At 37.5% G+C, this 23,106-nt stretch overlaps 1 protein-coding gene across 2 annotated transcripts in view; it reads right to left on the reverse strand.

Annotated features, from left to right (window-relative positions):
• Positions 1–20,689, reverse strand: part of LOC143738869 (protein phosphatase 1 regulatory subunit 37-like) — a 51,569-nt gene extending 30,880 nt beyond the window's left edge. The window contains exon 1 of one of the 2 annotated variants that reach the window (XM_077230943.1): positions 19,133–20,689. In XM_077230943.1, coding sequence (XP_077087058.1) covers positions 19,133–19,754 — 622 coding nt within the window. In that variant the 5' untranslated portion in view covers positions 19,755–20,689. The remainder of the gene's footprint in view (positions 1–19,132) is intronic. The other variant, XM_077230944.1, reaches the window with a different exon arrangement.
• Between the last annotated feature and the right edge of the window lie 2,417 nt (positions 20,690–23,106).

Genomic DNA, 23,106 nt, shown 5'->3' on the forward strand with positions numbered 1-23,106 from the left:
GTTGTTTCTGATTGCACTTTAACCCCCAGGGGTAAATCCAGGTCAAATCCCAGAAGGGAAAATCAACAAAAAAAAAAGTTAAAACTTGTTTTGAACAATTTCTTTGTCATCTGCAGATTGAATTTAATTTGGGGGGTTGGGGTAGGAATTGATTTAAATCGGATTTGTGAAAAAAATCAGGGATTTTTTTTTAGGCCGTATCGCCCAGCCCTACCTAATACCTAAACTTAAATGCAAAAAAAAAACTACCTTACTAACTATTAATAAGCAATAAATAAGGAGTTTATTTATACCGAATAAAGAAATCCAATGTAAAATAACACTGCTGTGCTATATACATTAAATATAGACTAATCCTCATTTAAAACTACAAAAAATATTCATTCAAGAGCAGCGAGAGATTTTACCTTTGTCTTTTCTCGTTTGATTAACATTAATGACTGCAGCAGTCATGTTGCAGGCTACGGTCACTTTAAGAGCTGCACGGATCCAATATACTGTTACACACGCGTTTCGAATACGCTTTCTCAAATGTTTACATTTACTTAAGGCATAACCGACTGTGTTGACGGGGCTTACTGCGCTTTTAATAACACTATTTAATATCAAGCATGTCCCACAGTTTAGCAACAATAGACTGCATTTTAAATCACTCACTTGTTCGACTGATTTGGATGTTAAGTTTGACTTTGGGAGGAAAGAAAGCCCACCGCTGTGAAGGAAAGAAAGGTGCGTGGGACATGATTAACTTGATTATCTTGATATTATAGTAGAGTCACGCGACAAATGTGTAAGGGAGGCAGGACCTGCGTTAAAAACTGGTAGAAAGTGGTCAGCAAAGAAATCTGTAGTAGAGGCAAAGGCTGCCCTTCAAATTGGGGATATCATGGGAGAGGTACAGCATGGAAGAGTGGGTTTTGGGCTCAGTTTAGCTCCTCCTAAATGGCACAAGGCAGGCCCAGCTCAAAGGAGGAAGCTGGTAGTCAACGAGGTGCGAAAGCAGGAGGAGAGGATGAGAGGTATAAAGGCCATTTCCCAGGCCAAGCAGGGAGATTGGATGAGATGGGACAGTGTGGAACAACACAAGATGGGCTGGCAAGACCTTTGGTCAATGGAAGAGAGTAGGATCCGTTTTCTTTATCAGGTCAACATATGATGTTCTCCCATCACCACAGAACCTAAACCTTTGGGTAGGAGAGGATCCTCTTGTCCTTTGTGTTTATCACCTGCCACATTAAGGCACATTTTGACAGGATGTAAGTTGCCACCTGTTCTAGCAAAACATTACACACAGAAGACAATATTGCTCCGCCCAGGCGAGCAACCACCAAGAAAGGGTGTTAAAACCACTTCTCGTCCAGGACAACTGGAAGCTGCTAGGGACTGGAAGATGCTGGCTGATCTTGATCAACGGGTTATTTTTCCACCTGAGATTGCCACTACTAACCTCCGACCAGATATTGTTCTGTGGAAGTGGGTTGTCGAGGTTTTGTGGCACACTCTACAACCCGGTTCCTCAGAGACGTCGGATTCAGTGGCCAAGAGTTGTGTCGCACAGTAAATAACTTATCTGAAGCAGCAGAAAGGAGCAGCAACTGGCTGTGGTTGAGACGGAAAGATTCTGGCTGGCTGTGTACAGGCCGCCATGCTACGGTTTCGAAAAATTCTTGAAAACTCTAAGAGTCTGTTGGTTTATTTATATAGTATGCACTGTAATATTATGTTCCTGTGTATTTTGAGTGAATGAGGATTGGTGTTTGGACAGATATTGTGTTTTGCGGTAGTATGCCATACGGAAACGTTGCCACTGAACCTGCTTTAATGACGACAGTGGGGCTCGACAGCCTTAGTCAAACGGGGTTGGCGCATATGGTCGGGTTGTGGAGAGATTGTGAGAGACTGTGGTTAGGTCACATGTGAACTGTGAGGAAGAAGCAACCTCAGGAGTAGGAGGGAGGTAAAGGTCAGTAAGCTGGGCTGAGTTGAGTGGGGGACGGAGGGGGGTGACTCTGGGACGCCAGAGTCACTGTCGAGCCCTCTTGAGGTGTCGTGGGCTAGTCGACGAAACACTGAGGACGGAAGGTGCCCACTTGAAGACCCTAGAGATGTCCCCTACTCAGCTCAATCCAGACGGTTGTCATGGGGGGACCGCACTGTGGTTGCAGCCGTTGTGTGTGCTGACGCGTGTTAACACCAGACAGAAGGAGATTTACATCACCATATGGAAAGAAGCGTAAATGGATGGAGAAGCATAGGTTACTTTAAAGCTACGTCTTAGTTGGTGCTTATCTTGGCGAAAGCTGAGTACAAATCAGCATGAAGTTTTAACATCTACTCTCGTGTAATGGAAATCTGGTTTTCATAATCGTTAGAAGCCAAGCCGATATCAAAATACGAAATCGCACAGTCCTACGAGAGAGCAAACGGATCTGTCCTCATTGAGTCTGGGAAGAGATCAGTGTGTGTACACTGTGATTCTTGAGCGCTCTCAGAAGGGCCTTTGTGTAACACGAACACACACACACACACACCCACGCGGTCTAGACCTTCTAAGCGCCGTCTAAAGTCATATGACGTCATACATTCATACTTATTGTTTTGAGGTGACACATACAGATTGCAATATGGTTTAAGCTAAAATATCAGGGCCCTACAGTGTGAACATTCGCTTGCATTTGCCCTGCGGTGATACTACAGTGTTATTTGTTATGCAAATACATTAATCATAACATAAAAGTAGGCGACTGAAATCTTAAAACAAAAGGAAGCACCAAAACCTATTACATGACAACTGTTTTGGCACAAAAAAACTTTAACATTAGAGGCAGATATCAGAAAAAAGAATAAAAAAATGCTTAACATAACCCACTTAATATAAAATATATATATATATATAAAAAATTTTAAGTCATTTAAAGAGCAGACTCAATGTTCATATGATTCGCTTGCATGACGCATGAAAACAACATGAGAGTTAGTAAATGCAGAATTTAAATTTTTGGATGAACTAGCTGTTTGCAGTTTGGGAATCGTCAATTTGATGCTTTCTTGCGATTAGAACTGTGATTGATAACACTGATCATCTGAAGCGCTGGAACGGCACTCCTCAGAGTGAAAGCACAAACACACATTTCAGATCACATTTAGTTTAGAAGTATGATTATGTAAAGCGTTTAGAATATCGCAATAGTAGCTATCGTATAGAGAGCTTAGTATTGCGATTTGTATCGAACAATGCAGCAGCGCATTAGTTTAGAACGGCGATTAATTTGCGTGTACAATAAACAGTTTAAAACGTGCATTCACCCGATAAATTGAGTATCGAGATGGTATAATCAACTATAATCAACTTGTGGAGCGCACTCCGAGTATGCATTTAATTGCCACTTTTTGGAAATGGTGCGTAAAAGTGGACTTCAAATATTTCTTATCCTGTTGCGCCCTCTATAGGCCATGAACAGAGACTAGTCGATGTCAAGCTTAAGCGACATTAAAGTCGACTAGACGAGTAGTCTGTGACCAAAGAGACACAAAAGTTAAAATTCTGGTTTATTTTTACCCTGTAAACCAGCTGTGCATGCTGTTGATTACCGCATACAAACACATACATGCACCGCATACGTGTATAAATGAACAGGAAACATGTTTACAGTAAACAATCACAATGCAAGCTTTGCAGGACTGAAGGTTCAATAGGAATACTCAATCTTGTGTTTCTGTTCAAGCATTCTTCAGTCATTTTACTGAATTTCTTTACTACAAATGTAGGTAGGGACGATGTACAGAGACCAATCGGACACTGTTTTACAGCTGTGCTTGGATTGATCGCACAGATTGACAGGTCTTGATTTACTATGTGACATAAAACAGGAGTGCACAGCTGAAACAGTGCTGGAAGATCAGCACTCATCAACCAGGAACTTCTTATTTATTCAGTGTATAACTATGTTATGCTTTGTGGCCTTTTTCACATGTAGCCTAAGTAGTTCTTATGTTCAGTAAAACACTTGTGTAAAACACAATAGTTGGCTCAGATGCAGTTGACATGATTGTGAACAAGCCCAAACTTGATTTTATGACCGGTCATATATACTTCATATCAAGCACAAATAACAACAAATTTTTATAAATATTTTTTTTTTTTAGGGGTCTAAGCACAGCACAAGAACCTCTGAACATGATAAAAATAAATTTTCTTCAAAATTTGAAAGGATTTCTATCAGTTGAGACCATGTACTTCATACACCTTGATGCCATAACTTTAAGTATGCCACTTAGATGAGAAATCATTTAAAATGCCTTCAGTGTGATAGGCTGATCATGATGACAAGAAATCAATAGTTGGTATGGGCTGCAAAAATCCTGATCAGAGCATCCCTAATTATTGAGCATGAGGTCATTAGGTTGAAATAGTGAGGAGGAAAATATCAGTCATTAGGCTGAAATATTCTTTGTATATGCAGAAAAATAAAAACACTGAATTCAAGAGAAAGACTCACATAGTCAAGGTGTTATAGAGTCTCTGTTGTTGGTTTTTTGCACACACAAACGTATAAACACCACAGAGCACCAGTGACCATGTGATGATGTGCTGGTTGATGACTCTAATGATAATTACCCGTTTGGATGCAGTCCTTCCACGCTTGCTTTCATCTAATAAGCTGCAGACTAATCATGACCAGTCACTTTACATGGGCTATAAATAAAAATAAATACATGAACGAATGAGACGATTCAGTTAGAGTGCATCGTATGTCTTTCAACTTCTCCTCAGGCAGTCTAATTAAACTAAAGTCTGCTCTAAAAGATTTTCAATGGCTCATTCTCCATGAGCGGAGCTCAGGAACGTCTTCTGGAGTTTCAGCAATACTTCTATAAGCCAGTCTCTCCAGTTTTTAATAAGCAATAGGCCTACCAAACCAATGCTAAATAATTACAACAAAAACTGCAAAGTCGTAAAGACAAAACAGTTAGTCACATTACAAAAGTTTTTGGTTAATTTAAAGATTGGTAACACTTTACAATAAGGTTAATTAGTTAATGCATTAACTAACATGAACTAACAATGAGCAAAACATTTGTTTTGCTCAGTGGTAATATTTCTAAATTGCATTTGAAAATGTGGCGGTGATACTGTGATAACCACAACACTAAAGTATCACAGTATCTCCGTTCCTAATGGTACATCCACTACGTATATAGATTATGGTATCACGAGAGTGGGGTGAATTAATGAAGAACTGTCTATCAGCAAACAGTCTTTGGGGAAACCTGTGGTTTGCATTCCTCTGAATGGCGTCTTTCCAACAGGGCCGATGGAGAACACTTACTGGAGTGTGTTGCTGAGCTGGCCAGACTTGTAAATTAAAGACTGCTTCTTCAGATTAAAACTGATTACAATTAGATCAATGCACAGAGACTGGTACTGCAGTACACAGTCCTAGCAAAACGTGCAGAAACATGAGTTTATAGTGATAGTTATGTTATAGTCATGTCATAACCTATGACTTACTTTCTTCAGTGAGACAAAAAAGATATTTGAATAATATTGGTAACTAAAGAGTTTTTGATGAATGATGCCAATGACTGATTCAAAGCTGATTTAATTTAAATATAGTAAATAACCTGAATTGAAATTTATATCTAAAAGAACACGTCAACTGACTTCATGCATCTACTCAAATTCACCTTGCCATGAGTTGGTTAAATAGCTCTAAAAATCTCAGAGAAATTTAATTTAAAACTAGCACATAATATCTGAAACAATTCTTAGTAAGGCTACACGATTAATCGGAATGAAACCGCTCGCGACTTGGCAAAAGTCTAAACCTTGTTTTATGCGCAGCTTGTCAGTGTGGCACGGCTCGGTGTTCAGCAGTAAATGCTTCATCTGAAAGCCAGAGTTTTAGAAAAAAAGTCTGTATTTTTAGTGCCTGATCGCCTCATCCAGCCTCTGAAACTGCTGTGCTTTCCATAGGCGATGTGAGGATTATTATATACACTGGAATATATCGAGGTTAAACATTAAACACATTCAAACTTTGCTCACCGTTTCTGCACTTTATTTCTATTTCAGAAAACTGTACAACCAACACAATCTCATGGCAAATCATAACTATTTTAAGTTTTGTCGAATTGATGGATAATTCATGTTTTCATACGATATAAACACACGCCAGTGACGGGTATGTTTAGGGGTGGACCTTCACTTTTACTTTCTCCAATAATCGTATGTTTTTGTACAATTCAGATCTGCAGTTAATGATCTCCACATCCACTTCCCTTTACCCCATAGATAAAACGTTATCAAAATGACTCCAGTTCGCATGGATCTTAGGAAAAATCGATTCTTAGATGCATCGGGATGCGGACGATTCTGAATCGAAACTACGGATTTTCTAAATGCTAATTGATAACGTAATGTTGACGTAACGCAAATGGCGCCTGGACAGTCGTAAGCTCAGAACAGGTTTACTCGTGGGCTGATCTCAATCACGCAACACAGCGCTGGGAGATCCAGTGATAAAGTGTTTGAATTCACCGCAGAATTAATAATTTCGCAGCAAGATCGAATTGGAAGCATTGAAATTTGGCGCAGAATTCTGCAGAATAAACCACGTGTCAGATTAAAAAAAAAAGAAAATCGCCAATGTGGAAACCAGGAAAACCTGTTTAATTAATCAAATATATTGGAAGTAAATTCATTATGGATCATTACAAATACTTTGTTTTAAAAGTACCAAGTAGTCACACAATGAGAAAAAAGAAAATCTGTATAGAAAAAAGAAAAAAAAGATGCATCAAAAATCGTTTTATCGTTTCGCAGCTCGTTAGGTGCCTAGAGATTCCCACGCCTAATGGATCCGCAGAAACGACTAAAAATCCTGTATTATGCAGATTCAGTCGAGGTGGATCGGTCGAGCTGCGAGTCCCACTGAGCTCTTCGAGATGAAGCTGAGCTCAGTATCAGACCATTGTATTGTGCAGCCCTAATTCCTAGAGTAATTTTAGTAACCTGATGTAATGCAAAACATTACATCAAGTACATCAGTGACAAAAAACAATATGAACTCTAAAGTTTGGAAACATTTTATAGCACAATTCAAAAAGGGAGTAAAACTAAATTCTTTGCAAATCTCTTGAAATCCCACCACACTATCCAATCCATTCAAACGCATACTTGCAAGTACACCATTGATGTAAAAGCAGCAAACATTAGAGAACTGGAAGAGCTTGTAAATTGTAAAGGCATTCTGAATACACTGCGCACCTTTTTCTTTCTGAGCAGAGGTGTCGATCACTTATATGATCCGGTTCAACAAAATCAGTACATTTACACCAAACCCTATGCTTTTGAAGGTCATTGACAGGAATGTTAAATGCATATTGATGACAACTTTACAACACAAAAATCTTGCCCTGGAGCAAGCAGTTAAAGCTAACCACAGAATACCAATGGCCAGTGTGAATGAATTGTGCCACTTTCCTGTGAAATACATCCCTGAAATTCTCTGGAATAGTCTACTTCCCTGCCTTGAAGCTTCTGAATATTAAAGGTACAATATGTAAGAATTTTATATCAAAATACCCAAAAAACACTTGCACAGTGTTATATATTTCTTTCAATTGTGTACTTACATTATCCTATGTTTCCAAGAATCTGTAAATTCAGAGAAAGTCACAATTTTAAATATGCCCGTCCCTTGTCGCCTGTCAATATGACGTAATATCCACGCTATCCCTGGTTTCCAATAGTACTCCCATAGTAACCATGGCGACAGATGTGGACAACTGCGTTATGTCTAGCGGCATGCTCACACTGTTGCGGTTTAGTTCAAACATTATGGACCATCGGAAGCAGACTCGGGACAAAAGGAGAAATAAAAACGAAGATCAATAGGGGCATGGCGTTTCGGAGAAGCCGAGAGCTCCACGACAAACTTCGACTTCACAGAAACGCCACTCTTGCATGTACTTTATTAGACAGGTGAGCAAATGTACATAAAACGAATCAATGTTATATAGCTCAACATGATGAAATGTTAGAATATGATGAATTGATCTAGCAACGAACTAACACATAGAACAACATTATAAAGTGACCTGTGTAAGTATTAATCCAGCACTTGCGGGTAAATTCGGTAGAATGAAATGTGAAACTCCTTTCTATGCGCGTGACTCGCGTGTGGCGCTGATATCTCTCTCTCATTAGCAATCGCGCCCTGCTTCATACCACAGTCATGTTAAAAACATGAATGTATTCACTCATACATAAACATTATTAGATCCATCGGCATGACAGCAAGTTCCATGATTCCGCTTATTCACTGCGTCATCAATATACGCCTTTGTTACTGTAAGAGGTTAGCGACCCCTAGCGGTGAAAAAAGTTACATATTGTAGCTTTTACTGCGTAATATATTTTTGTTTGACAAAGATTAATAATTGAGGAAACAAAGCCAGAGACCATTTTGATCCAGCTCAAATAATTAAAAAATACAAATACTATAAAAGATAATGCTACTAAAATATTCAATTTTCAACATCAAAGCTACTCAAAATAAAAAAGGGATACATGCATGCAATAAAAAAACAAGAAAATGAATATATTGGAATTGTTTAAAGTTTAGCTAGAGTAACAAAGTTCTCTTGAAAATCTTTAATTACTACATTTTCTGATTTAAACATAGCAAAATTGACATGTCAATTTAAATATAGCCCAACTTCTCAGAATCAGAATGCTTTTTTTGTCATTGTACAACAAAATTAAAGTGCAAATCTCAAGGTGCTTTGGGAGAGACATTATTTACATACATTATAGACTTATGAGAAATAAGTAAATATTAAACATCAGTAAATATTACACTTAGTCCAGTCAATTCACTCAGTCAATTGCAAAAGTGTTTTGAAAACACATTTTAAGGACCCTCACGGTCAAAATTGTATATTTAAATAGACAAAAGCATGCATTCCCCTCAGGCATTTGAGAGATCAAGACTAGTGGTCGACCAATATATCCCAAAGGAAGATATTTTTGTCCCTCCATTGACAGTCAACTCAACTACTACTTTGACGCTTCAAAAAAATACATAAATGGATCGGGAAAGAAATCTCTCAGATTTCATTAAAAATATTTTCATTTATGTTCTGAAGATGAATGAAATTCTTACAGGTTTTGATTGGAATGATATGAAGGTGAGTACTTAATGACAAATCTTTGGTTGAACTAACCCTTTAATTGAACAGCTAAACAAAAAAAATGGTAAACGAAAGTAAACGGTACACGAAAAAGTAGCATTTGCTTTATTAGTAATAGAAAGGCAAAGTGGCAAACACTAATACTTTCTCATACCATCAGCATACATACAGCAATTATGCATTTATATCATTTTAAACCTCACCCACTTTGTCGAATCCATCTGTGAGGTGTGCGTTTGTAGCCAGCATGATCAGTTTAAGGCTACTTTGTGTGTGATGGTCGGTCCATATGAACTGAATGCGAAATGGAGAGTTCAGCTTTACGATCAACAAACTTTAACCCTCTGAGGTCTAAGGAGTTTTTGGGGTCCTTGAGGTGTTCTGACATGCTCTGACATTTGTGCTCTTTTCAGTTATTTATAAACATGTTCATGGCAAAGGTGTAATTACACTCTATATAGCACAAGCGAGGCTACCGTTGTGAGCAACATGTATGTACATGTTTGTATTTTTTTAGAGAATAATGTTTATGCGTGGTTATTAAAAAAACTTAAAGTGTCTGAAATAAGGCCACAAAACACATACTACATATGTGTCTACAAGACTTTTGACTGATGAGTATTGTTGCCTAGAATTTCTGCTTCAAAATGATCTGAAAATCATCCTGCCTAATCATTTACACAAAACAATACATTGATTTAAATTTTATAAGACAACTTTTGTTTGGAAAGGCAATATGCGTGGAGGCGTGTTTACACCTGAGAAGACAAAGGCCGGATAATGTGCCACATACATAATGAGCTGCATATTAATTAGCCTTTCACACAGGTGTGTCACAGGATCCCAAAGAATACAAGGACAAAATAAATTATCTATATATACATATTCAGACCTGCAAACTCCTTAGAGTAAAAAAGGTGACAGTGGGGTGGAGGGTGTGGGGGGCACATTTCTGCAAACGACACATTTCTGTAGGGCTGCAACAACTAATCGATAAAATCGATTATAATCGATTATGAAAATCGTTGTCAACGAATGTCATTATCGATTAGTTGGTCTGCTTACGTCACGGGGAGCGTTTACTGGTACGCACACACACGCAAGGTCTCTCTCCCTCAGGCGCTCTGCCGAGCGCGCGCGCTACACGGTTTGGAGCATCACTTATTCTAAAAAGAATATCAAGTATATGTTAGAAGAATCTGACATAGGGCTGTGTTAATAGTAAAACGTCCGTCATTTAACGCATTTTAAAAACACGTGATGGATAATAAAAAATGCTTTCTGGCATTTTGACAGGAAAAAAACCATAACCAAGAACAAAACAGTTCGTCAATTTTCATTTTACAATTATCATCTCTCTCTCTCTCTGTGTTTGTGAGAGAGAGAGAGAGAGAGAGAGAGAGAGAGAGAGAGAGAGAGAGAGAGAGAGAGAGAGAGAGAGAGAGAGAGAGAGAGAGAGAGAGAGAGAGAGGTACTTTAGTTATTATAACACAATAACGTAACACATGCAGGCTACGTTTCTCAACACTGAGAATGAATAAATAAACGCCTGTTTGCAGACTCGCTCTTATCAGTAAATTAATCCACAAATCACAGCACTTTCATAATCAGTAAGCCACAGCGATTTTAATTTTATTTAGATTTATTGTTCATCAATACTTAAGCTTTTTATAATTTGCATGGCTGTATGATGTCTTCATCTTATCTGAGTGACATGAATGACGGAGTATTTTAAGACAACCCATGCGATTGCGATCAGTCCGTGTGATAATAGAATCCAGATTAAGTTAACTCAATACAATATTTAAACTTTCCACATCCACCTCAGCCCGTTTACCTTCAGGAGTCAGAAGTACTGTGACTACTGTAGCCTTCTGTCCTCGCTCATGAACTCAGACAGAGGCGGCCGCGGGAGTGGAAGAGGATCGAGCGGGATTCTTTATTGCTGTCGATTTTCAGTCTCTGTTTAATGATAGGCCTTACGCATCTGTCAATCATACCCGCTTGCTATTTGGGGAATTAACCCAGCGCTATGATTGGTCGAACTCTGCTTCATTTGCTGTTGCTTTTTTTTTGCTTTTTTTCGCAGACACGTCTGTACGCCGGAAATCTGGCCGCTATCAGGCCTGCTGATAAGAAGAAAAGCAAGACATTTTTTTCTATCGCTCTCGCAATAGTCGACCTCAGAGGGTTAATCCCCTGATTGCAAACTATGCTGCACTATATCCAGATAAAGCCACTGTGTCATATTCATGTCATTCTCACTTTGTGCTGTATGTAAAATTAGTGTTACCTTGTCTTTATTTAAAAAATAAAAAATTATTGGGTGCTCCGATTGATCGATTGACCGATAATTGCTTTGGGATGTGAGATCGGCGGTCTCTGTAAAGGCCGATCAAGAAAAGCCGATCAAATGACGCAAAACTCGCTAGACAATTTTTTATGCCCTGGTAAAAATGGCTTCACCGGTCTGGCAATTCTACAAGGTGTGTGAAAAACACAATTCATTAGCAATCAACCTGCAATGTGTGTACCATGCCGCTACCCGCTTGTCAAACTGTGCAGCCTCTCCGTTCAACCCGTAAATAAATCCATCGATCCGCAAACTACGTTTGAGTTCTTAAATGGGGTTAGGGTTTTTGTGAAAAATACTGTAATAGGATCACAGAATCAAGATGTTGCTGTCTAACGTATAAGTAGCTAAGTATGTATAGTATGAGTTATTTTAATTCATTTTCAAATTATTTATTTCTAATTGATTCAACATTAAGTAAAATAAATAAATATAAAATATAGGCCTATACGTTTTGGCTTTATCTCGGCCACCCTGCTCTCTAATATATCGGCATCAGCCATCAAAAAAACAATATTGGTCAACCACTAATCAAGACGGCACATCACACGAGTTTATAGAAGTGAATCCTTCTGGTAGAACGATAATTAGGCCTCAGTTTATCCAGATACTTTGAGTCCTCAAACTTCAAACTGTAAAGTACAGCAAGTAGCTCCGAGCTAAACTCTGCACTGCCGTCTGATAAGGATGATATGTAAACAAAAGTTAAATGTTGGCAATTAACGTGAGGTGCTGTCAGCAGACAGAATCAAGCCCCTCGGGGTATCAGACAGAAACACTCGCACACTTGAGCAAGACTGCATGCTGTCCTCCTTTCCCATAAAACATGCCTAGACATCACTGACTTCATTTCCTCTGAGCGGAAGGCCTGACGAAAAACGCAGCACAAAAGCTAGTTTTGGTAACGCGTTTCTTCAACTATGGACACTTTTGGCCCTGTAGATACACTAATTTGTCCAATAAAGTCTGTTTTCTTCTCACATCACGTCTCATATTTCATAAACTTTGCAAGACCTTTATTAGGAGCAAAACTGTTCATTTTGACAAATTATGGAACTGAGAGACAGTCGTCACTTGTCACAATAATGAAGGCATGGGGAAAAGTTCCCAAGATCTTTATAAAGTGACTGTAATGATAAATAAAGAACGCCTTAACATTAAAGTTATTTATCGAAAAGTTCTAGAACTTCAATAAAGCTCCAATGTTTCAGACTCAGCATAAAATTGCTCCCAAAGTTGAAATACCACAGACCAAATGAGATTGTGTCATAAACAACAATCTCCTCCGTAAGCCTCCCAATAACACAGACCAACAAAGCATAAAAAATGAAAGCAATCTTCTATTCCTCCTACCTCTTTGAACTCATTGCTATTGCCCTAAAGTTGCAGTGACAACGAAAGTCAGACTTTATAATAAGGAAAGCCAATCGCTTGGGTTGGTAAAAGGATGTGATATTTTCATATTCATGATGAGGAAATGCTTTAATTCATTGGCTTGATCTTCCATCTTTTCTTTGTTTGGAAAGAGCAAATGTGTCTGATTAGCCTGTTAGGTGCCCTGAAATGATAAAGCATCATACTAATAACACCAATAAATCTAGATAAAAGTAAAATTTAAAAAAAATTAAAACATAAAAATGGAGCAAACCAAGCAAAAATAAATAAAAATGGGTAATTATCAAGAGGCTAAAGCTCCGGTTCAAACGCTTTCCAAACTTGACCAAAGTATTCTTGCAATAAATATCATTCAAAAACTGCATGATATTTTAGCCCATGTGCCAGATCTGAACGAGGGGCCCGAGCTGTGGCTCTCAGGGACGCCACGGGTCAGTAACATCTGAGCGATACGTTCAAAAATAGATCTTCACACCACCTCATTCCAGCGGACCTCAAAGTCATTCACACAGCAGTGCCACGGTGTGTGTGTCGAAAGAGAGAGAGAAAGAGAGAGAACACACCCACACCCTTTCCCTCTAGCTAAGACACATCAAAAAGGACCTGAATGAAACCATCAGCAGTGTTTAAAAGTGTAAAATCTGCCTCAGGACATGGTCAGATTCAAAAAGCTAATATCTTTAGATATTATCTATTATTTCTCATAAAATTATTATAATATAAAATAAAAATAAATTAACCGTAGAAACTCAAATGGGTGCGGCAGTTGCAGGAAGCAGATTTGTCACATGGTTTTTAGACCGGGATCCTGATTAATGATCGATCAGACACGAGTGATATCTGCCCTATAAGCCTCGGGACATTTAGAAACATCCCAATCCAGGAACTAGGTGAATAACATGAGAAAATCATCATGCATATAAATTATGGAAATGAAACTACAACATAACCATTCATAAATTAAAGGGATAGTTCATCCAAAAATGAAAATTCGTTCATCTTCAGAACACGAATTAAGATATGTTTGATTAAATCTGAGAGCTGGATCACTCCTCCATAGGCTTCTAAGGGATTGAAACTTGCAGGCCTCGAAAAGTTATTAAAGACATCGTTAAAATAGTCCAAGTGACTACAGTGGCTCAATCTTACGTTTATCAAGCGACGAGAATACTTTTTGTGCTCAAAAAAACCCCAAAATAACGACTTTATTTCAGCTATTCATTTCCTTCTCTGTGGGCCTCGAGTGAGTTCACTAGTGTAACAGCGCAGCGCTTCTGTGTTGTACGTCACACGCATCACACACATGACCAGCGTCGGCCAATAGTGAGACTACAAGTGACGTAGCACTACGCTAACACACTACGCTAACTGACTCGAGGCCCACAGAGAAGGAAATTATTAGTTGAAATAAAGTCGTTATTTGTGTTTGTTTTTGCGCACAAAAAGTATTCTCGTCGCTTGATAAACTTAAGATTGAGCCACTGTACTCACTTGGACTATTTTAACGATGTCTTTAATAACTTTTCGGGGCTGGCAAGTTTCAATCCCTTAGAAGCCTATGGAGGAGTGATCCAGCAATTTATGTGTTTGTTACTACATACCTCCTGTAATTTCAAGCAAATCAGACCATTGTTTACCTTACTAGCTGTATAAGATTGTGTGCTACACTAATATATTACTTCACAGGCATTAATGGCTTGTACTTTTAAATCCAAAATATTATAAATTTACAGTTTATTGATGGTCTGTGATTTTACACTGCTTTAATTTTAATAATATTTCATATTATTATCAGGTGAGCTTAAATGGTGCACTACAATGAAAATCACAGAGCTTCAGTGTGACATCAATTAGAAAAAGTATGATTTCACAGATATTGTAAATAAGAGTTGTTCATATTAAGATATGTATTAAAGTGATACATGACCTAGATTATTTATTTAGCAAAATATTGTCCTTTAAATTTTACGTAATATTTATTAATTCAAAATTGTTGCTGCTCCAATTAAGCCTCAGTGTGTGCTCCCTTTAAGCTCATCCACATTGAACGTCTATGTAAATACCTTATAAACAGACTTGATGGTTGTCACTTTAAGTTAATCTTTATAAGATCATTAATAACTTATTTTTTTCACAGCCTTGAGATGACAAAATCTAGACAGAATTATAGTTTATTCTAATATAACGACTTCAGAGCTCTTACACATACACACGGGAGCGTTTGAATGCAGGCGTCTATCAGCGGATCAGTTTATCAGTGGATATATTAGGGATCCTCTGATAGACGCCTGCTTTCAAACACTGATAAGAAAAGCACGAGGTGAAGACATGTTTTTGAGGTGTTGATCATTGTAGCCAATCACAGACATAGCTATATTGAGTGTGTGAACGCATTGGCCAATCAGAGGTGTTTAAAGGAGTTCACTTTAAAATGAAAATTACCCCATGATTTACTCACCCTCAAGCCATAGGTGTATATGACTTTCTTCTTTCAGAAGAATACAATCGGAGTTATATTAATAAACACCCTGACACTTCCGAGCTTTAAAGTGGCAGTGAATTGCAACCATCAGTTTGAAGCTCAAAAAAGTGCATCCATCCAATCGTAAAAGTTAATTTTTCATGATAAAAGTGCATCCATCCATCATAAAAGTGCATCCATCCATCATAAAAGTGCTCCACACTGCTCCGGGGGGGTTAATAAAGGCCTTCTGAAGCAAAGCCATGAGTTTGTGTAACAAAAATATTCATATTTCAAACTTTATGAAGTAAAGAAACTAGCTTACGCCAGTTAATTTAATTACCACCAGTTGCGTAAGTTGCGCTTTAGACGCAAGTGGAGTACCAGATCTGATCTTTTAAAATCTGTGCTTGATTTTAGAGTTCTGTTGCGTCTGTGATTGACTCTCTACCTTCAAATAATTTTTTTTTCAATTATTCTTTAAAAAGGTTGCTTAAAATAAACATAAAACATGTTGTGAGCTTATTGGGAACAGGGGTGTGCTTAAAGGGTACAAAATGTACCCATTAAGCACAGCCAGACTTTTTATATTTAATGATGTACATCTAAATTGAAATACTTTTGTCATTTAAAATAAAATGAAATATTATAGTGTGAGAGATTAATATTTTATTTTAAAATAACTTCTTGTACTAAAACCAATATCTTGTGCACTAAAAAATGTCTCAATGTAGATTTTGGTGAGCTTAATAGGTACGTTTACCCTATAATTATTACAAAATATTTCCTTTTCAAATGGTTTCTACAAAAAAAAGCAACACAAGCACTTGAATAAATGCAAAAAGAAACAGTTAACAGTTGTCTTAAATTGTATAAATGCATTTCAGATCAAGTAAATGCAGGCTTAGTAAGAACAAAAGACAAAATAAATATATTTTTTTTTAATAATAAATTCTTACAAACCCCAAACATTTGACCGGTAGAGTAAAAATGTAGTTATAACTGATTATTTTTATCAGAACATCCGTAAACATCCCTAAAATTTGTGAATTAAAGTCACCCTGTAGTCAATAATTTATCCATTAAAACTCATCTTTGATCACCAAAATGACATATTTAAACGCAGTTTAAACGCCGCAAATGTTTTGACTTATGAATTTACACATGGTTTGTCTTAAAGCATATTAAAAACACCACATTAACATATAAACAAGATTAAAAACTTGATTTTTACCACAGGGGAACTTTAAATCATTATTGTAAACGCAATTAAAAGAGAACAAACAGCTTGGTTTCAACTCAGATCCACTGGCTCTCTCATGAAGTCAATGATAGGAGACACACAAACACTATAGCTAGTGTTTCCCTGAGACCAAAAACTCTGGGTCAGAGGAAAGGGTGTAGGAAACCAAGCTACAAAAGTGGGAAGTTCAACCTCAGAATATAAGGAAACTATAGTGTACAGTACAGTCAGGTCACTTAAACTACTTCCTCATACCCAAATAACAAAGAGAACAATGTGAGACTGAAATAAGACCTGCCAACACCTGTGATATAAAAGCTAGCATTCTAATATCAGCTTTAATGCGATCAGGGTTCACTCACATGAGTAATTAAACTAACAATAGTTACTCCATTGCAATTAACTCGTAGTTGCTCAAAGTGCAATATTTGCGAGTACAGCGACCAAGTACACTGTGCTCTGCTGAAAGTCATAATAGTGGCCGAGCAGGATCGGGATTGCGGGAAATCTCCACAGACAACATTACTTGGAAATTAACCAGCAACCTTTGTGCTAGCTGATCAGATACCTAAACATTACAGGCTATTACCACAAATATCCTGGGATAACTGCACCTAGATCCTTTAAAATGCACATAAAACTGTCTTTTCCAAGAGTAGGTTTAAGTAATGAACACTAAGATACCAAATTACACAATGCTTTTGCTTTAAATTAGTAAACACTACTAATGATCTTTTAAACGACGTAGGCCTTTAAATGTACAGTACATGTAACACTTTGTTTGCAACAATGTTAAAGTTATTAAACTTGGTTAATGCATTACGTATCATGGACTAATAGCAGAATTTATCAATAAAAGGTAAAAAAAAAATTAATAGGCTACTTTTGTTCATTGTTAATTCATGTTGGTCCATAATACATTAACGTTCATTTAAACAACCTGAAATGTTAAAAATGTGTCAGTAGAAGAAATTAGCATTAACCAAGATTAATACTATAAAAGTATTGTTCATGATGTTAGCATATATTGTTTTTGTAAATTTTAGCAAAATAAGGGTTCAGATTTTATGCAGTCGAGCCTATATTCATATTTGAATGCAAATCAATCAAATACATGTTTACCATTATATGTCTGTAATTAATAAACCATACCAGTTAGTTAAAGCTCAAGTCAAGTGTCTTTGACAGACTTCAAAAGATGACTACAACATGAAAACTAGGCTAATCGAAGTACAATACCAAATATTTTTAAATATGCTGAACTTTCCAACTTCCTTTATAATGTGACAACTAAGTAAACAAACAAGCAGCTGTCAGACAAAACCTTGATACAAAGATTCATTGTGTCTCGACGGCTTTGTTGATTTAATTGTTGAGTTTCCACAGACACACACACACACACACACACACTCAACACCTTGACCAGTGCGATATGCAAAGGAGATTCGCTGCAGGGGAAACAGAGACACACCTCAAAAACCTTTGGCCTAGAAAGCAAAGAACAAGACTGTTATGTTTTTGCTGGCTCAAAGACATCAGACACATTGCGGCCAATCAAGCCGAACAATGTGCGGTACCCTGGGTCATTGTGTTTTACAAGAGATGAAGCGGTACTCGGTCTACAAGATGCTGAGATCTCAGAATGAGCTTTACACAACACCGTCTGGAAGAGTTAGAGAGGTTTCTCCATATCTGTGAGACCGATGCCTGAGGCTCAGAGACGGATCGCAGAAGCTTTCTGCAGTTGTTATGGAGCCCGTTGAATGACCCTGAAGGACTCACGGATCAAATGTCACATGGATCACGGAGTCTTTCAGGAAAAAGCCACCGTTCTCGGAGCATGACAGGTAACAGAAGCCTTGTTCAAACCTTGGCTTCAACTAAGCAAAGTCTGAGCACAATTACGCAAAACCTTTCAGACAACAATGCAAGCCACAGGAGACGAACTCTGGATTTGAGATGCGACTTAATATTTGAGCCCAAGAACTGCAATGCTACATTCACACTGTCCAAATCCGATTATAAGTGTATCCGATTGAAATCTGTTCTCAAAGATCTACAGTGTCTCGCAGGTGTTTTGGTCGGGTGTGTGTGCACCGTGGCGCTCTTTCGTTTTTCTGAAAATCTTTGTAGGTTTCTATGACAATGAGGTTTCTTTGGAAGGCCTATACAAAGGGGTTTGCAATGTTTTCTTACAATATGATGACGCAGGACTACTACGTCTAATAAAGCAGAAATGTTGGCAGGCGCAGCTTTATTAGGTGTGTGGAAATGGTTGACTTGCAGTGGCTGGTGAAGACAGGCTGAAACAGATTATATTGAATGGGATTTCAAACCATAGCCTATAGCTAGAAATGGATTTGTCAGATTTCAGGTGATGTTTTGCCAGTCACACTTGCTAAATACATTCAGATTCCAAACGAATATGCACAAAAATCAGACTTGGATTGACAGTCTGAACGAGGTTTAAAGATCTACTTACCGTGTCTCCAAGGGTCCTTCGGCTCAACGGCACCAGAGACGATGTCCTCGTCTGATGGAAAGGTCACTCTCTTTGACCCGTGCTTAATCCCAACTCCCTCGTCCGGTGTTGTAGCCGAGACGGGCATGTTGTCGTCCCTATGTTCCTGCGAATGCAGTTCTATGACTGATATTTGAGAATTAACACTTGAGGCACTTTCCTCGCGTTGAGTCTGGGCCGCTGGTTCGAGCTCTAAAACCCCATTTTCATCGAGACTTAAATCGACTCCAATATCCATCTCCCCATCATCTGCTTCATCACCAGCATCTCCAACAGAACAGTTGATCACTGGCGGTTCCTCAAACTTGCTTAAACTCTGTTGAAAGTCACCGGCAGAACCATTTAAGGGGTCGGCGGATACTGCAATTGATCCATTGTTTTTACTATGCGGTGCTTTGAGCTCTGTGGAACCATCATCCTTTAAATGGATGTCTTTTAACCTGGCCAGGACGGCAGTGTCCCGTTCCCCTTGGTCTCCATCCAACGTGTCACGGGCAAGGATCTCTGGTGATACCGTGTTGTCAGGCACATTGCACAAATCTATAGCATTGCACAAATCTACAGCTTGATCTTCGCAATTCATCTTCTCATTTCCAGGGAGCTGGAGCACGCCACTGCCTGTCGAACACTAAAGTTCCCTCAAAACACCTACAATGCAGTTCAATTCCAGGGAGAAACAGTTCAAGATATCCTTAGTGAGTGGATCACTAAATAAAAGTTCACATCATAGAATAACGTGTATTTATACTTGTCTTATTTATGCACCTAAATGCCTACATACATCGCAGTAGTCTTAATTGTTAAGGGTCGCATCAGGAAAATCAGTATCTATGTCCAATTATGTGCTCCAATCAAAGTTGTAAACACCTACAACATCTTTCACAATCAAACTGAATCCGTTTTAACCGCATTAAAAGTCTCTGATGCACTTCATGTTAACATTTTCAGCAAACATTGTATTTTTAATGTCCCTGTGAACCATTAACACTGTTAATGTCCTCTCATCGCGTTGAAGAATAAGTTAAGAACTGATAGATGCATTTAAAGCAAGTATAAACAAGCCGTGGGATGATGAAGATTAACGTATGCTGATGAAGACCAGGCTTTCTGGACTGGCCTGCTGTCCTACACCAAGACGAATAAAGTACTAAAACTGACTCCTTAGGCAAATCATCTAAATGTTTAACGCTTCAGTCGTGTTTTTAAGCTGTCAAGACGAGGAATCCTGCACTGTCACTTTCCGTGTCGCAGTGAACACGAATAAACACAGGCGTCACAGTCCGGAGCGCGCGCTCATCCCAAATAACCGCCACGAACGTACTCGTTTTCTCCGTATAAACACTCTATTCCGGCCGTCTTGTATGAACGACGCTTTTCACATCGCCTAAACCCACAGACGAGCAGAAAAAGAGAAAAATATTGGACCCGTTGAAGCTCCAGTCCGGACCGACTGTGTATGTGTGTCTGTTGACTGTTCGGAGATACGTCATCATCCCCCCGGTTGGAAACGCTGTCGAAGATTTCAGCAGGCGCACTTTCGGTGCTTCAACTTGAGCGTTTTTTATTTATTAGGGAAATGCCGGGAAAATTACAGAGTTGCTCACGTGTTGTGTTTCTTTAGCAGATTTTCATTTGCAGCAATTGCGTTTGTAGTTTATCTAGATTAGCATTTATAATAAATCACTATAAAAATCTCAACGAATCAGTTGACGTTTGAACCCTTCCAAACAGCTGTCACGTTGGATGGTTTACGGCGCGTGTTACAGAGAAAAATGTATGATATCTAAACGTATATATATTGCATAGTTATTTATTATATTTTCGTAAATACCATGTACATAGGAAAATGAAACTTTGCAAACCAAGTATTTATAAATGACGTCGAAAATATGTTAGTCTTTTATACTATATATATATATATATATATATATATATATATATATATATATATATATATATATATATATATATATATATATAGTCATTCACTATCTGTAAAACATATTTTATATTATATTATATTTATCTTATATCATATTATATTAAATATATTTATTTATGTATACAATTTATATATTCTGATGACTCGTTCTGCACTAGGCTGATTTTCATCCAATCACATGCTTGCTACAGTAAGTTTGCCCCTCCCCTAACACCAACGCAAGTAAAAGCCCGGCTGCATCTGAAAGGTTTAAAATGCTTCCTTCACCGGCATCTATGATCAACTCAATATATTTTTGCTGAATGTAATTCCTCTTCTGAGAAGTCTATCTGACGTTTAGGTAAATGTTGATAACTTTTGCATGTTTGCTGCATGGTATTTTCTGCTAAAATGTTGTTTCTTTGGTGACATTCTTAAGTTTATGTTGAAAATGTATACAAGTCTCACACAAAATGTGTAACTCACCTGAACTGAAGATGTTATTCTCTGTGTTTGTGTTATTTGTGAGGTTTGTGTTGGCCCTGCTACAGTGATAGTAGTACCATTAGCCCTACCGAACAAATGGCAGCACACACACAACACATTTTCATAAACCTTGATATTTATATAAATAGCATGGTATTGCATGCTACATGTCCAAACATCATGATTCTACTATGGTACATGTCCAACGTCTGCTAATTCTCCTCTTATCATTTTAGTTTTCAGAGGGAGTTTATGAAATAGTTTTATGAATTCTTGCTTTCGTTTTTAAATCTTTACAATACATGGAAGGTACTTTAACACCCGAGTTTGTGTTCACTGTAATATATTCACTCAGCTCAACCATCTCACCACTAGAGGTCATCGACACCTCAATTCTAATTTGAGTCCTGATCAAATTCTGATCTCTACAAAATAAAAATACTGATGCTAAATAAACAGAATTCCAAAATAGAAATAAGTTAATACTAAATGAGCTAATAGCCAAATGTATGTTTGTATAAATGTGTAAGTACCGGTCAAAAGTTTGGAAACTAATATTTGTATTGGCTTTAAAAGAAGCCACTTATGCTCATCAAGCCTGCATTTATTTGCTCAAAAATACAGAAAAAAATATTATAAAGTAATTAAATTGTTTTCTATTTTAATATAGCCTACAGGCCTACTTTCAAATGTAATTTATTCCTGTGATTAAAGCTGAATTTTCATCATCATTACTCCGGTCTTCAGTGTCACATGGTCCTTCAGAAATCAGTCTAATATGATGATTTGCTGATCAAGAAACATTTATGATTATTATCAATGTTGAAAACAGTTGTGCTGCTTCATTTTTTTTTAACCTGTGATACTTTTTTCACAATTTGATTAATAAAAATTTATTTTGTAACAATATAAATATTTACTGTCACTTCTGATCAATTTAAAGAGGCTTTTTCAGTGAATCATAGGTATGATTATGATTCAATGAAGAAGGCTGATTGTCGAAACGTTTGATTGATCTATACGTGCTTTGTTGCATAATAAAAAAGTGTAATAATTAATTAAGAAGACACAAGCGAGTGCAGATCTTTTGTTTCGCAATGTCCAGTGATCTACGCACACAAAAAACGGTTGAGTGCAGTTATTATATCTTTTTTTGATTTATAAAAAAATATTAAGCAGCACAACTGTTTCCAACGTTAATAATAAATCTGCATATTAGAAGGATTTCTGAAGGTTCTTGTGACACTGAAGACTGGAGTAATAGTTAAATGAGGCCTTCATTCATATTTTACACACACACACACACACACACACACACACACACACACACACACACACACACACACACACAACACACACACACATATATATACACACACACTGTGTTTATATACACACAGTAGGCTATATAATGTATACATTATATATATATATATATATATATATATATATATATATATATATATATATATATATATATATATATATATATATATATATATATGCTATATTGTATTGTAACACCATA

Source organism: Siphateles boraxobius, unplaced genomic scaffold, assembly GCF_051911475.1.
Source record: "Siphateles boraxobius isolate OS27281-9 unplaced genomic scaffold, OSU_SipBor_1 157, whole genome shotgun sequence".
In the NCBI taxonomy this organism is placed as follows: domain Eukaryota; kingdom Metazoa; phylum Chordata; class Actinopteri; order Cypriniformes; family Leuciscidae; genus Siphateles; species Siphateles boraxobius.